Source organism: Telmatherina bonti (genome assembly GCF_933228915.1).
Source record: "Telmatherina bonti genome assembly, chromosome: 21".
In the NCBI taxonomy this organism is placed as follows: domain Eukaryota; kingdom Metazoa; phylum Chordata; class Actinopteri; order Atheriniformes; family Telmatherinidae; genus Telmatherina; species Telmatherina bonti.
In genome coordinates, this window is record NC_136630.1 from 240057 (window position 1) to 257070 (window position 17014).

Below are 17014 nucleotides of genomic sequence, written 5' to 3' on the forward strand. Positions count from 1 at the left end.
TGAAGCTGCTGAAGCTCATCAGATTGTATTTTTTCAAGATTGCTTTTAACAGATTGGTTTTTTAGCCATAGTTCTTACGCTCGTTATAAAGCAAACCTACATGTTTGGTTGCAGTTGGAGCAGACAGCATGCATGTACAGACAGGCTGCAGTTTCTGATTCATTTGAAGCAGTTTAGATTATTTTGTACTGTGCAGAATAAAGAGAAGAAGTAGAACCATCTTTTGGGCTTTAATGAAACTTTCCTCCTCGTGTTTTCAGTCATGCAGGATCGTCTGGAGATGTTTGCCAGTGAGGAGGATCTGGAGAACGCCAGCCTGTACGATCCATCCAGCTACGTTGGTGTTGTGTTCCTGGACAGCTCTGCCATGTCCTACAGACTGCGCTTTCCTTACAACCATCTTCCCTTACCCAGCGATTACACAGAGTCCATAGGTAATATTCACTCTTCACCCACCTCACATTTCTGTTATTCACTTTAAGCTGGGTTCATCGATCTGTGAAAGTCCAGGACCCGTACCACAAAGCTGGACTTGTTTCTTTCATCAGGTAACTTCACATGAAACTCTTTACTTCTGAGAATATCTCCGTGGGATCCTGCATGCAGGTTAAGCTTGGACAAAAGCACCATTTTCTGACCCAGAGGAACATCTGAGTCAGAGGTGCCAAACCTGTGGTCCGGGGACACGGAATGGCCCCTCCAGCTCAGTGGACTGTCCATTCTTTTCTATGTTTTCTACCTTGTTCTGACTTGTTTTAGTAGTTAAAGTGACGGGGTTTACCGCGAACGAACTGCGGCTAAACCGTCAAAGAAATGAAAGGCAAGGAAAATAACTGGAAGCCGCGTAAGCCCCTCCCCCGTCCAGAGGAACTCTCTAGAAGCTGCGTAAGCCCCTCCCCCGTCCAGAGGAACTCTCTAGAAGCTGCGTAAGCCCTTCCCCCGTCCAGAGGAACTCTCTAGAAGCTGCGTAAGCCCCTCCCCCGTCCAGAGGAACTCTCTAGAAGCCGCGTAAGCCCCTCCCCCGTCCAGAGGAACTCTCTAGAAGCCGCGTAAGCCCCTCCCCCGTCCAGAGGAACTCTCTAGAAGCCGCGTAAGCCCCTCCCCCGTCCAGAGGAACTCTCTAGAAGCCGCGTAAGCCCCTCCCCCGTCCAGAGGAACTCTCTAGAAGCTGCGTAAGCCCCTCCCCCGTCCAGAGGAACTCTCTAAAAGCTGCGTAAGCCCCTCCCCCGTCCAGAGGAACTCTCTAAAAGCTGCGTAAGCCCCTCCCCCGTCCAGAAGAACTCTCTAGAAGCTGCGTAAGCCCCTCCCCCGTCCAGAGGAACTCTCTAAAAGCTGCGTAAGCCCCTCCCCCGTCCAGAGGAACTCTCTAAAAGCTGCGTAAGCCCCTCCCCCGTCCAGAGGAACTCTCTAGAAGCCGCGTAAACCCCTCCCCCGTCCAGAGGAACTCTCTAGAAGCCGCGTAAGCCCCTCCCCCGTCCAGAGGAACTCTCTAGAAGCCGCGTAAGCCCCTCCCCCGTCCAGAGGAACTCTCTAGAAGCCGCGTAAGCCCCTCCCCCGTCCAGAGGAACTCTCTAGAAGCTGCGTAAGCCCCTCCCCCGTCCAGAGGAACTCTCTAGAAGCCGCGTAAGCCCCTCCCCCGTCCAGAGGAACTCTCTAAAAGCCGCGTAAGCCCCTCCCCCGTCCAGAGGAACTCTCTAGAAGCCGCGTAAGCCCCTCCCCCGTCCAGAGGAACTCTCTAGAAGCCGCGTAAGCCCCTCCCCCGTCCAGAGGAACTCTCTAGAAGCCGCGTAAGCCCCGCCCCCGTCCAGAGGAACTCTCTAAAAGCCGCGTAAGCCCCTCCCCCGTCCAGAGGAACTCTCTAAAAGCCGCGTAAGCCCCTCCCCCGTCCAGAGGAACTCTCTAGAAGCCGCGTAAGCCCCTCCCCCGTCCAGAGGAACTCTCTAAAAGCCGCGTAAGCCCCTCCCCCGTCCAGAGGAACTCTCTAGAAGCCGCGTAAGCCCCTCCCCCGTCCAGAGGAACTCTCTAGAAGCTGCGTAAGCCCCTCCCCCGTCCAGAGGAACTCTCTAAAAGCTGCGTAAGCCCCTCCCCCGTCCAGAGGAACTCTCTAGAAGCCGCGTAAGCCCCTCCCCCGTCCAGAGGAACTCTCTAGAAGCCGCGTAAGCCCCTCCCCCGTCCAGAGGAACTCTCTAAAAGCCGCGTAAGCCCCTCCCCCGTCCAGAGGAACTCTCTAGAAGCTGCGTAAGCCCCTCCCCCGTCCAGAGGAACTCTCTAAAAGCTGCGTAAGCCCCTCCCCCGTCCAGAGGAACTCTCTAGAAGCCGCGTAAGCCCCTCCCCCGTCCAGAGGAACTCTCTAGAAGCCGCGTAAGCCCCTCCCCCGTCCAGAGGAACTCTCTAAAAGCTGCGTAAGCCCCTCCCCCGTCCAGAGGAACTCTCTAGAAGCCGCGTAAGCCCCTCCCCCGTCCAGAGGAACTCTCTAAAAGCTGCGTAAGCCCCTCCCCTGTCCAGAGGAACTCTCTAGAAGCCGCGTAAGCCCCTCCCCCGTCCAGAGGAACTCTCTAAAAGCTGCGTAAGCCCCTCCCCCGTCCAGAGGAACTCTCTAGAAGCCGCGTAAGCCCCTCCCCCGTCCAGAGGAACTCTCTAAAAGCTGCGTAAGCCCCTCCCCCGTCCAGAGGAACTCTCTAAAAGCTGCGTAAGACCCTCCCCCGTCCAGAGGAACTCTCTAAAAGCTGCGTAAGCCCCTCCCCCGTGCAGAAGTCTGGTCCTCCTGCAGTGTCCAGCTTCCAGCTGCAGGAGGACCAGACTGAAGCCACAACATGTTTACTGTCACATGTTCATGTGTGTTGATGAAGCGTGTGGAGGGGAACACGGAGAACATTAAAATAGATAGATAGATAATGTAGAAATATTGTTTTACTCTGGTCACCAGATCCAGGTCATACCGGCTATCTGGTGTTAGAAAAGTGAGGGGTTTCACCAGGTTACTCACCTCCCTGCTTCAGGTCTGAAGAATCCTTTTCCTGTCGAAGTGGTTTATCAGTCAGACAACTTCATGTATGGAAGAAAAGAAACTTTTAAAGATGTGTGAGGTGTCAGCTGTGTTTTTTCTTCTTTATCTCTTAAAAGCAAACTGTTTGGGAAACTCTGTGAACTGCAGAGCAGCAAACTACTGGTACTCTGGTTTCATCCGCCTCCAGTCTCTGATTGATGCAGCCATCATCCAGGTGAGACAGGCTGGAAGTTCATGTCTTCCAGTACTGAACCCAGTAGAGCACTTTCACATACCTCAAAGTAACCAAACAGTAAAATAAAATAAATCAAATAAATAAACGTTAAAAGCACTAAAATAAAAACAACATAATAGTTAAAAGACAAAATCGACAGATAAGACCGAGTGCTCTCAGCTAGATAGATACCCGTATGTGTCCCGCCGACATCCATATGTGTCCCGCCGACATCTATATGTGTCCCGCCGACATCTATATGTGTCCCGCCGACATCCATATGTGTCCCGCCGACATCTATATGTGTCCCGCCGACATCTATATGTGTCCCGCCGACATCTATATGTGTCCCGCCGACATCTATATGTGTCCCGCCGACATCTATATGTGTCCCGCCGACATCTATATGTGTCCCGCCGACACCCGTATGTGTCCCGCCGACACCCGTCTGTGTCCCGCCGACATCTATATGTGTCCCGCCGACATCCATATGTGTCCCGCCGACATCCATATGTGTCCCGCCGACATCCATATGTGTCCCGCCGACATCCATATGTGTCCCGCCGACATCCATATGTGTCCCGCCGACATCTATATGTGTCCCGCCGACATCTATATGTGTCCCGCCGACATCTATATGTGTCCCGCCGACATCTATATGTGTCCCGCCGACATCTATATGTGTCCCGCCGACACCCGTATGTGTCCCGCCGACATCTATATGTGTCCCGCCGACATCCATATGTGTCCCGCCGACATCTATATGTGTCCCGCCGACATCTATATGTGTCCCGCCGACATCCATATGTGTCCCGCCGACATCTATATGTGTCCCGCCGACATCTATATGTGTCCCGCCGACATCTATATGTGTCCCGCCGACATCTATATGTGTCCCGCCGACATCTATATGTGTCCCGCCGACATCTATATGTGTCCCGCCGACATCTATATGTGTCCCGCCGACACCCGTATGTGTCCCGCCGACACCCGTATGTGTCCCGCCGACACCCGTATGTGTCCCGCCGACACCCGTATGTGTCCCGCCGACATCCATATGTGTCCCGCCGACATCCATATGTGTCCCGCCGACATCCATATGTGTCCCGCCGACATCCATATGTGTCCCGCCGACATCCATATGTGTCCCGCCGACATCCATATGTGTCCCGCCGACATCTATATGTGTCCCGCCGACATCTATATGTGTCCCGCCGACATCTATATGTGTCCCGCCGACATCTATATGTGTCCCGCCGACATCTACCGCCGACATCTATATGTGTCCCGCCGACATCTATATGTGTCCCGCCGACATCTATATGTGTCCCGCCGACATCTATATGTGTCCCGCCGACATCTATATGTGTCCCGCCGACATCTATATGTGTCCCGCCGACATCTATATGTGTCCCGCCAACATCCATGTGTCCCGCCGACACCCGTATGTGTCCCGCCGACACCCGTATGTGTCCCGCCGACATCTATATGTGTCCCGCCGACATCTATATGTGTCCCGCCGACATCTATATGTGTCCCGCCAACATCTATATGTGTCCCGCCGACATCTATATGTGTCCCGCCGACATCTATATGTGTCCCGCCAACATCTATATGTGTCCCGCCAACATCTATATGTGTCCCGCCGACATCTATATGTGTCCCGCCGACATCTATATGTGTCCCGCCGACATCTATATGTGTCCCGCCGACATCTATATGTGTCCCGCCGACATCTATATGTGTCCCGCCGACACCCGTATGTGTCCCGCCGACATCTATATGTGTCCCGCCGACATCTATATGTGTCCCGCCGACATCTATATGTGTCCCGCCGACATCTATATGTGTCCCGCCGACATCCGTATGTGTCCCGCCGACATCTATATGTGTCCCGCCGACATCTATATGTGTCCCGCCGACATCTATATGTGTCCCGCCGACATCTACCGCCGACATCTATATGTGTCCCGCCGACATCTATATGTGTCCCGCCGACATCTATATGTGTCCCGCCGACATCTATATGTGTCCCGCCGACATCTATATGTGTCCCGCCGACATCTATATGTGTCCCGCCGACATCTATATGTGTCCCGCCAACATCCATGTGTCCCGCCGACACCCGTATGTGTCCCGCCGACACCCGTATGTGTCCCGCCGACATCTATATGTGTCCCGCCGACATCTATATGTGTCCCGCCGACATCTATATGTGTCCCGCCAACATCTATATGTGTCCCGCCGACATCTATATGTGTCCCGCCGACATCTATATGTGTCCCGCCAACATCTATATGTGTCCCGCCAACATCTATATGTGTCCCGCCGACATCTATATGTGTCCCGCCGACATCTATATGTGTCCCGCCGACATCTATATGTGTCCCGCCGACATCCATATGTGTCCCGCCGACATCTATATGTGTCCCGCCGACATCTATATGTGTCCCGCCGACATCTATATGTGTCCCGCCGACATCTACCGCCGACATCTATATGTGTCCCGCCGACATCTATATGTGTCCCGCCGACATCTATATGTGTCCCGCCGACATCCATATGTGTCCCGCCGACATCTATATGTGTCCCGCCGACATCTATATGTGTCCCGCCGACATCTATATGTGTCCCGCCGACATCTACCGCCGACATCTATATGTGTCCCGCCGACATCTATATGTGTCCCGCCGACATCTATATGTGTCCCGCCGACATCTATATGTGTCCCGCCGACATCTATATGTGTCCCGCCGACATCTATATGTGTCCCGCCGACATCTATATGTGTCCCGCCAACATCCATGTGTCCCGCCGACACCCGTATGTGTCCCGCCGACACCCGTATGTGTCCCGCCGACATCTATATGTGTCCCGCCGACATCTATATGTGTCCCGCCGACATCTATATGTGTCCCGCCAACATCTATATGTGTCCCGCCGACATCTATATGTGTCCCGCCGACATCTATATGTGTCCCGCCAACATCTATATGTGTCCCGCCAACATCTATATGTGTCCCGCCGACATCTATATGTGTCCCGCCGACATCTATATGTGTCCCGCCGACATCTATATGTGTCCCGCCGACATCTATATGTGTCCCGCCGACATCTATATGTGTCCCGCCGACACCCGTATGTGTCCCGCCGACATCTATATGTGTCCCGCCGACATCTATATGTGTCCCGCCGACATCTATATGTGTCCCGCCGACATCTATATGTGTCCCGCCGACATCTATATGTGTCCCGCCGACATCTATATGTGTCCCGCCGACATCTATATGTGTCCCGCCAACATCTATATGTGTCCCGCCGACATCTATATGTGTCCCGCCGACATCTATATGTGTCCCGCCAACATCTATATGTGTCCCGCCAACATCTATATGTGTCCCGCCGACATCTATATGTGTCCCGCCGACATCTATATGTGTCCCGCCGACATCTATATGTGTCCCGCCGACATCTATATGTGTCCCGCCGACATCTATATGTGTCCCGCCGACACCCGTATGTGTCCCGCCGACATCTATATGTGTCCCGCCGACATCTATATGTGTCCCGCCGACATCTATATGTGTCCCGCCGACACCCGTATGTGTCCCGCCGACACCCGTATGTGTCCCGCCGACATCTATATGTGTCCCGCCAACATCCGTATGTGTCCCGCCGACATCCGTATCTGGCCCGTCCCCGACCGAAGGCAGATGACCCGACATGTCCTGACCAAAGGCAGATGACCCGACATGTCCTGACCAAAGGCAGATGACTTGACATGTCCCGACCAAAGGCAGATGACTTGACATGTCCTGACCAAAGGCAGATGACCCGACATGTCCCGACCAAAGGCAGATGACCCGACATGTCCCGACCAAAGGCAGATGACTTGACATGTCCCGACCAAAGGCAGATGACCCGACATGTCCCGACCAAAGGCAGATGACCCGACATGTCCCGACCAAAGGCAGATGACCCGACATGTCCCGACCAAAGGCAGATGACCCGACATGTCCCGACCAAAGGCAGATGACCCGACATGTCCCGACCAAAGGCAGATGACTTGACATGTCCTGACCAAAGGCAGATGACCCGACATGTCCCGAGCAAAGGCAGATGACCTGACATGTCCCGAGCAAAGGCAGATGACCCGACATGTCCCGACCAAAGGCAGATGACCTGACATGTCCCGACCAAAGGCAGATGACCCGACATGTCCCGACCAAAGGCAGATGACCCGACATGTCCCGACCAAAGGCAGATGACCCGACATGTCCCGACCAAAGGCAGATGACCCGACATGTCCCGACCAAAGGCAGATGACCCGACATGTCCTGACCAAAGGCAGATGACCTGACATGTCCCGACCAAAGGCAGATGACCTGACATGTCCCGACCAAAGGCAGATGACCCGACATGTCCCGACCAAAGGCAGATGACCCGACATGTCCCGACCAAAGGCAGATGACCTGACATGTCCCGACCAAAGGCAGATGACCCGACATGTCCCGACCAAAGGCAGATGACCCGACATGTCCTGACCAAAGGCAGATGACCTGACATGTCCCGACCAAAGGCAGATGACCCGACATGTCCCGACCAAAGGCAGATGACCTGACATGTCCCGACCAAAGGCAGATGACCCGACATGTCCCGACCAAAGGCAGATGACCTGACATGTCCCGACCAAAGGCAGATGACCCGACATGTCCCGACCAAAGGCAGATGACCCGACATGTCCTGACCAAAGGCAGATGACCTGACATGTCCTGACCAAAGGCAGATGACCCGACATGTCCCGACCAAAGGCAGATGACCTGACATGTCCCGACCAAAGGCAGATGACCCGACATGTCCCGACCAAAGGCAGATGACCTGACATGTCCCGACCAAAGGCAGATGACCCGACATGTCCCGACCAAAGGCAGATGACCTGACATGTCCCGACCAAAGGCAGATGACCCGACATGTCCCGACCAAAGGCAGATGACCTGACATGTCCCGAGCAAAGGCAGATGACCTGACATGTCCCGACCAAAGGCAGATGACCCGACATGTCCCGACCAAAGGCAGATGACCTGACATGTCCTGACCAAAGGCAGATGACCCGACATGTCCCGACCAAAGGCAGATGACCTGACATGTCCCGACCAAAGGCAGATGACCCGACATGTCCCGACCAAAGGCAGATGACCTGACATGTCCCGACCAAAGGCAGATGACCCGACATGTCCTGACCAAAGGCAGATGACCTGACATGTCCTGACCAAAGGCAGATGACCTGACATGTCCCGACCAAAGGCAGATGACCTGACATGTCCCGACCAAAGGCAGATGACCCGACATGTCCCGACCAAAGGCAGATGACCCGACATGTCCTGACCAAAGGCAGATGACCTGACATGTCCCGACCAAAGGCAGATGACCCGACATGTCCCGACCAAAGGCAGATGACCCGACATGTCCTGACCAAAGGCAGATGACCTGACATGTCCTGACCAAAGGCAGATGACCTGACATGTCCCGACCAAAGGCAGATGACCTGACATGTCCTGACCAAAGGCAGATGACCTGACATGTCCCGACCAAAGGCAGATGACCCGACATGTCCTGACCAAAGGCAGATGACCTGACATGTCCCGACCAAAGGCAGATGACCCGACATGTCCCGACCAAAGGCAGATGACCTGACATGTCCCGACCAAAGGCAGATGACCCGACATGTCCCGACCAAAGGCAGATGACCCGACATGTCCCGACCAAAGGCAGATGACCCGACATGTCCCGACCAAAGGCAGATGACCCGACATGTCCCGACCAAAGGCAGATGACCCGACATGTCCTGACCAAAGGCAGATGACCTGACATGTCCCGACCAAAGGCAGATGACCCGACATGTCCCGACCAAAGGCAGATGACCTGACATGTCCCGACCAAAGGCAGATGACCCGACATGTCCCGACCAAAGGCAGATGACCCGACATGTCCTGACCAAAGGCAGATGACCCGACATGTCCCGACCAAAGGCAGATGACCTGACATGTCCCGACCAAAGGCAGATGACCCGACATGTCCCGACCAAAGGCAGATGACCTGACATGTCCCGACCAAAGGCAGATGACCTGACATGTCCCGACCAAAGGCAGATGACCCGACATGTCCCGACCAAAGGCAGATGACCCGACATGTCCCGACCAAAGGCAGATGACCCGACATGTCCCGACCAAAGGCAGATGACCCGACATGTCCCGACCAAAGGCAGATGACCCGACATGTCCCGACCAAAGGCAGATGACCCGACATGTCCCGACCAAAGGCAGATGACCCGACATGTCCCGACCAAAGGCAGATGACCTGACATGTCCCGACCAAAGGCAGATGACCTGACATGTCCCGACCAAAGGCAGATGACCCGACATGTCCCGACCAAAGGCAGATGACCCGACATGTCCTGACCAAAGGCAGATGACCCGACATGTCCCGACCAAAGGCAGATGACCTGACATGTCCCGACCAAAGGCAGATGACCCGACATGTCCCGACCAAAGGCAGATGACCCGACATGTCCCGACCAAAGGCAGATGACCTGACATGTCCCGACCAAAGGCAGATGACCTGACATGTCCCGACCAAAGGCAGATGACCTGACATGTCCCGACCAAAGGCAGATGACCCGACATGTCCCGACCAAAGGCAGATGACCCGACATGTCCTGACCAAAGGCAGATGACCTGACATGTCCCGACCAAAGGCAGATGACCTGACATGTCCCGACCAAAGGCAGATGACCCGACATGTCCCGACCAAAGGCAGATGACCTGACATGTCCCGACCAAAGGCAGATGACCTGACATGTCCCGACCAAAGGCAGATGACCCGACAGAGTCCGTCCCTCTGGACAAACGCCACGCTATAGTTCTTTATCGCTGATGAGTTAATTAGCTACACCTTGACAAACAAATCCATCGTTTAACGGTCGACATAAAGAAATATTTACAAAAAACGTTGCTTAGCGTATTAAATGTCTCGATAAATGTACACAAAGACAAGCAAACATACGTCACATCACCACACTCTTCTTTGTGTGCTTCTTTCCTCCGTTGCTGGGCAACAAGGAACGCCACTTTGGTTCCTGCCTAGCAGCACTGCAAGATCTGTTTGAAAATAAATCAACAATACAAATCATCTGACAGCATAAACAAGGACATGGATCATATTCATGGCAGGTAAACAGAGTAAAACTTGTTTTAGCCGACCCTTTCCATTAGAATGTGATGTATAAATAAATATATGTTTCAATGAAATAGATTTAGTAGAAAAACTGGTTTGAGGCCCCAGATGTGGAGAATTTCTGCATCGTTTGGAGGTAGGAGCTCTGAAACCATGGGGCTGTGTTGAGCCACCAGAATAAGAAGACAGAAGAAGCTGTGATGCTTTTACTTTCTGCCTCCTCCATGGTCTCCGTGTCTGCTGCGGCCTGAAGCCAACGTCAGCATTGGAGGTGAACTCTGGGGAGTTTCCAGCTGCCGTGTTGCTGTCAGAGGACGGTTGACGTCCGCAGCGGCCGCCGTTACCGTTCACTACATGTTAAAGCTTGGTAATGAGGACTCCTTATCGACTTGGTTTTAGTGATGAATCACCTCAGATCAGACCCAACACGCTATTCCCAAAACCCGCTTCATTCAGACTCGGGTCCATCAGGTTGTGGACTTCTTCGCTGGCTGGTCTGCTGCTCTTATCAGAGGAAAGATGTCCGACTGTTTCTGGTTTCTCATGCTCTGTCTGTCCGCCATACTTGTGTGCTCAGATGCAGACGAAGCGGCCGGCGTGGAGCGAGCTGGACCTGAGTGTGGTGATGATGGGCCAGCCCGGTTCTGTGGAGGTGCATAAGTTCCCCCACGCCCTGATCTCCATCTACCTGGTCCTGGCTTTCACGCCGTTTGTCACCTTCCTCATCGTAAACGTGGCGGCTGAGAAGGAGCATCGCCTGAAGGACACCATGACCATGATGGGGCTTTACAACACTGCCTTCTGGTGAGAATCCGGCCTTTGGGATGTGACAGAATCTGGCCTGGTGTGAGGATAACTCTGGTTTATGTGGCAGGTTATCGTGGGGCCTCCTGTACGCTGGTCTGGTCACCGCCATGTCCATCCTGATGGCTGTCATCGCTACTTTCACCGCGCTGTTCCCCAACAGCGACTTCTTTGTCATCTTTTCCCTCATTTTTCTCTATGGAATATCATCTGTGAGTAGAGCTGTCCTGTCTAAGTCATGCAGGTTGTTACCTTTCTGCCTTCCTGTAGTCTGACGTCGTGTTATCTGAACTTTGCTCTTCTGGACCAAGTTTGGCCTTTTATTAAATCTACTGGTGGAATTTATTGAGCAAAGTTGGCTGGAAATCGTCTGAAAGGATGGTTTCTAAGCTGGAGCTGTGCGGTTAGCTGCATTCCTCTCCTCTTCCTCAGATCTTCTTCTCCTTCATGCTGACTCCGTTGTTTAAGAAGCCGAAGTTCGCCAGCACCGTGGGCTCCATGCTGACGGTGGTGTTCGGCTGCCTGTCGCTGTTCACCGTTCTGATGAAGGACTTCCCGCAGCTGCTGGTCTGGCTCCTCTGCCTGCTCTCCCCCACCGCCTTCTCCATCGGGATCGCGCAGGTTACCGTCACACCCCGAACCTTTAGGCTGCTCTCAAATGTAAACTTTACTCTCCATCTTTCCGGCTTTTTCAGGAATTTTCAGCGTAGCTCCATTTCTGCTTCCTTACGTACGGACGTGCATTTCAACGTTTTCATACGTCGCCGTCATCATGCTTCCCGGCATCTTTTCTGTTACCGTGGTTACCGTGACGAAGCTGCCAATTCCCAGCTGAGCGCAGCCGTCACATGACGCTGACATGACTAGAGAGAAAGTAGGACTGAAACAGTTCGTCGGAACATGGAAATGAAGGGATCACGTGAATATGACGCTGCCTTGGATGCTTCTAGTTCCAGCTGAGCTGGAATCCGAGCAGCTGAGGTAGCCGGTGTCAGTGCCAGCTAGTTGCCATTCCAGTTGCAGCAACTCAGAAAGCACGGCTGTCTCAACCAGCGCACTATGTTTCAGTGCGTTTACACCGACTTTTACACCAAAAACTCGTTGCACTGAAAGTACCCGGATGCTGCCCTAAACCCGCCCATAAATGCAGTGTGGAACGATGGACACTTCGCACTAAATCGACGCCATTTTGCTGACGTAGCGGAAGAGGATGGACTTTCCATCAGTTTACCAGGTAAATAATGGCGGAGTTTAACGCCGGTCCAGGCGGGGATTCATTTGTATAAATGTAAGTATTAAATGATTCCGTTATGATTGTGATGTATACTGCAGCCTGACGACAGTTATGGATCTGACCATTTGTCAGACTCGGTAGTTAGCACCGTAGGTTAGCACACTGTTAGCAGTTTTTATCCGCTGTAGTGGACGTATACAGGTTATATGTGTTATAAATGATGAATGTTATAGGTTCTGTATGTTCATTCATCCTTGTTGAACGTCCAGATGAAGCATTGTGGTGTTTATAACGTAAACTATTAATACCGATATAGCGCCGTTACTATGGATCCTGGTCTCTGGGATCCTGAAAGACGGACCTCCACCTGGTCTCTGGGATCCTGAAAGACGGACCTCCACCTGGTCTCTGGGATCCTGAAAGACGGACCTCCACCTGGTCTCTAGGATCCTGAAAGACGGACCTCCACCTGGTCTCTAGGGTCCTGAAAGACGGACCTCCACCTGGTCTCTGGGATCCTGAAAGACGGACCTCCACCTGGTCTCTGGGATCCTGAAAGACGGACCTCCACCTGGTCTCTAGGATCCTGAAAGACGGACCTCCACCTGGTCTCTGGGATCCTGAAAGACGGACCTCCACCTGGTCTCTGGGATCCTGAAAGACGGACCTCTACCTGGTCTCTAGGATCCTGAAAGACGGACCTCCGCCTGGTCTCTGGGATCCTGAAAGACGGACCTCCACCTGGTCTCTAGGATCCTGGAAGACGGACCTCCACCTGGTCTCTAGGGTCCTGAAAGACGGACCTCCACCTGGTCTCTGGGATCCTGAAAGACGGACCTCCACCTGGTCTCTAGGATCCTGAAAGACGGACCTCCACCTGGTCTCTGGGATCCTGAAAGACGGACCTCCACCTGGTCTCTAGGATCCTGGAAGACGGACCTCCACCTGGTCTCTGGGATCCTGAAAGACGGACCTCCACCTGGTCTCTAGGATCCTGAAAGACGGACCTCCACCTGGTCTCTAGGGTCCTGAAAGACGGACCTCCACCTGGTCTCTGGGATCCTGAAAGACGGACCTCCACCTGGTCTCTGGGATCCTGAAAGACGGACCTCCACCTGGTCTCTGGGATCCTGAAAGACGGACCTCTACCTGGTCTCTAGGGTCCTGAAAGACGGACCTCCACCTGGTCTCTGGGATCCTGAAAGACGGACCTCTACCTGGTCTCTAGGGTCCTGAAAGACGGACCTCCACCTGGTCTCTAGGATCCTGAAAGACGGACCTCCACCTGGTCTCTAGGATCCTGAAAGACGGACCTCCACCTGGTCTCTAGGATCCTGAAAGACGGACCTCCACCTGGTCTCTAGGGTCCTGAAAGACGGACCTCCACCTGGTCTCTGGGAACCTGAAAGACGGACCTCCACCTGGTCTCCAGGATCCTGAAAGACGGACCTCCACCTGGTCTCTAGGATCCTGAAAGACGGACCTCCACCTGGTCTCTAGGGTCCTGAAAGACGGACCTCCACCTGGTCTCTGGGATCCTGAAAGACGGACCTCTACCTGGTCTCTGGGATCCTGAAAGACGGACCTCCACCTGGTCTCTAGGGTCCTGAAAGACGGACCTCCACCTGGTCTCTAGGATCCTGAAAGACGGACCTCCACCTGGTCTCTAGGATCCTGAAAGACGGACCTCCACCTGGTCTCTAGGATCCTGAAAGACGGACCTCCACCTGGTCTCTAGGGTCCTGAAAGACGGACCTCCACCTGGTCTCCAGGATCCTGAAAGACGGACCTCCACCTGGTCTCTAGGATCCTGAAAGACGGACCTCCACCTGGTCTCTAGGGTCCTGAAAGACGGACCTCCACCTGGTCTCTGGGATCCTGAAAGACGGACCTCTACCTGGTCTCTGGGATCCTGAAAGACGGACCTCCACCTGGTCTCTAGGGTCCTGAAAGACGGACCTCCACCTGGTCTCTAGGATCCTGAAAGACGGACCTCCACCTGGTCTCTAGGATCCTGAAAGACGGACCTCCACCTGGTCTCTAGGGTCCTGAAAGACGGACCTCCACCTGGTCTCTAGGATCCTGAAAGACGGACCTCCACCTGGTCTCTAGGGTCCTGAAAGACGGACCTCCACCTGGTCTCTAGGGTCCTGAAAGACGGACCTCCACCTGGTCTCTAGGATCCTGAAAGACGGACCTCCACCTGGTCTCTAGGATCCTGAAAGACGGACCTCCACCTGGTCTCTGGGATCCTGAAAGACGGACCTCTACCTGGTCTCTAGGGTCCTGAAAGACGGACCTCCACCTGGTCTCTAGGGTCCTGAAAGACGGACCTCCACCTGGTCTCTAGGGTCCTGAAAGACGGACCTCCACCTGGTCTCTGGGATCCTGAAAGACGGACCTCCACCTGGTCTCTGGGATCCTGAAAGACGGACCTCCACCTGGTCTCTGGGATCCTGAAAGACGGACCTCCACCTGGTCTCTGGGATCCTGAAAGACGGACCTCCACCTGGTCTCTGGGATCCTGAAAGACGGACCTCCACCTGGTCTCTGGGATCCTGAAAGACGGACCTCCACCTGGTCTCTAGGGTCCTGAAAGACGGACCTCCACCTGGTCTCTGGGATCCTGAAAGACGGACCTCTACCTGGTCTCTAGGGTCCTGAAAGACGGACCTCCACCTGGTCTCTGGGAACCTGAAAGACGGACCTCCACCTGGTCTCCAGGATCCTGAAAGACGGACCTCCACCTGGTCTCTAGGATCCTGAAAGACGGACCTCCACCTGGTCTCTAGGGTCCTGAAAGACGGACCTCCACCTGGTCTCTGGGATCCTGAAAGACGGACCTCCACCTGGTCTCTGGGGTCCTGAAAGACGGACCTCCACCTGGTCTCTGGGATCCTGAAAGACGGACCTCCGCCTGGTCTCTGGGATCCTGAAAGACGGACCTCCACCTGGTCTTTAGGATCCTGAAAGACGGACCTCCACCTGGTCTCTGGGATCCTGAAAGACGGACCTCCACCTGGTCTCTAGGATCCTGAAAGACGGACCTCCACCTGGTCTCTGGGATCCTGAAAGACGGACCTCCACCTGGTCTCTAGGATCCTGAAAGACGGACCTCCACCTGGTCTCTAGGATCCTGAAAGACGGACCTCCACCTGGTCTCTAGGATCCTGAAAGACGGACCTCCACCTGGTCTCTAGGATCCTGAAAGACGGACCTCCACCTGGTCTCTGGGATCCTGAAAGGCGGACCTCCACCTGGTCTCTGGGATCCTGAAAGACGGACCTCCACCTGGTCTCTAGGATCCTGAAAGACGGACCTCCACCTGGTCTCTAGGGTCCTGAAAGACGGACCTCCACCTGGTCTCTAGGATCCTGAAAGACGGACCTCCGCCTGGTCTCTGGGATCCTGAAAGACGGACCTCCACCTGGTCTCTAGGATCCTGGAAGACGGACCTCCACCTGGTCTCTAGGGTCCTGAAAGACGGACCTCCACCTGGTCTCTGGGATCCTGAAAGACGGACCTCCACCTGGTCTCTAGGATCCTGAAAGACGGACCTCCACCTGGTCTCTGGGATCCTGAAAGACGGACCTCCACCTGGTCTCTAGGATCCTGGAAGACGGACCTCCACCTGGTCTCTGGGATCCTGAAAGACGGACCTCCACCTGGTCTCTAGGATCCTGAAAGACGGACCTCCACCTGGTCTCTAGGGTCCTGAAAGACGGACCTCCACCTGGTCTCTGGGATCCTGAAAGACGGACCTCCACCTGGTCTCTGGGATCCTGAAAGACGGACCTCCACCTGGTCTCTGGGATCCTGAAAGACGGACCTCTACCTGGTCTCTAGGGTCCTGAAAGACGGACCTCCACCTGGTCTCTGGGATCCTGAAAGACGGACCTCTACCTGGTCTCTAGGGTCCTGAAAGACGGACCTCCACCTGGTCTCTAGGATCCTGAAAGACGGACCTCCACCTGGTCTCTAGGATCCTGAAAGACGGACCTCCACCTGGTCTCTAGGATCCTGAAAGACGGACCTCCACCTGGTCTCTAGGGTCCTGAAAGACGGACCTCCACCTGGTCTCTGGGAACCTGAAAGACGGACCTCCACCTGGTCTCCAGGATCCTGAAAGACGGACCTCCACCTGGTCTCTAGGATCCTGAAAGACGGACCTCCACCTGGTCTCTAGGGTCCTGAAAGACGGACCTCCACCTGGTCTCTGGGATCCTGAAAGACGGACCTCTACCTGGTCTCTGGGATCCTGAAAGACGGACCTCCACCTGGTCTCTAGGGTCCTGAAAGACGGACCTCCACCTGGTCTCTAGGATCCTGAAAGACGGACCTCCACCTGGTCTCTAGGATCCTGAAAGACGGACCTCCACCTGGTCTCTAGGATCCTGAAAGACGGACCTCCACCTGGTCTCTAGGGTCCTGAAAGACGGACCTCCACCTGGTCTCCAGGATCCTGAAAGACGGACCTCCACCTGGTCTCTAGGATCCTGAAAGACGGACCTCCACCTGGTCT

The 17014-nt window shown here is 54.4% G+C and overlaps 1 protein-coding gene across 1 annotated transcript in view; it reads left to right on the top strand.

Annotated features, from left to right (window-relative positions):
* abca5 (ATP-binding cassette, sub-family A (ABC1), member 5) overlaps positions 1–17014 on the top strand; it is a 128405-nt gene that overhangs the window by 19407 nt on the left and 91984 nt on the right. The window contains exons 3-7 of the mRNA XM_079260688.1: positions 261–434; positions 3124–3221; positions 11032–11258; positions 11329–11470; positions 11691–11879. Coding sequence (XP_079116814.1) covers positions 261–434; positions 3124–3221; positions 11032–11258; positions 11329–11470; positions 11691–11879 — 830 coding nt within the window. The remainder of the gene's footprint in view (positions 1–260; positions 435–3123; positions 3222–11031; positions 11259–11328; positions 11471–11690; positions 11880–17014) is intronic.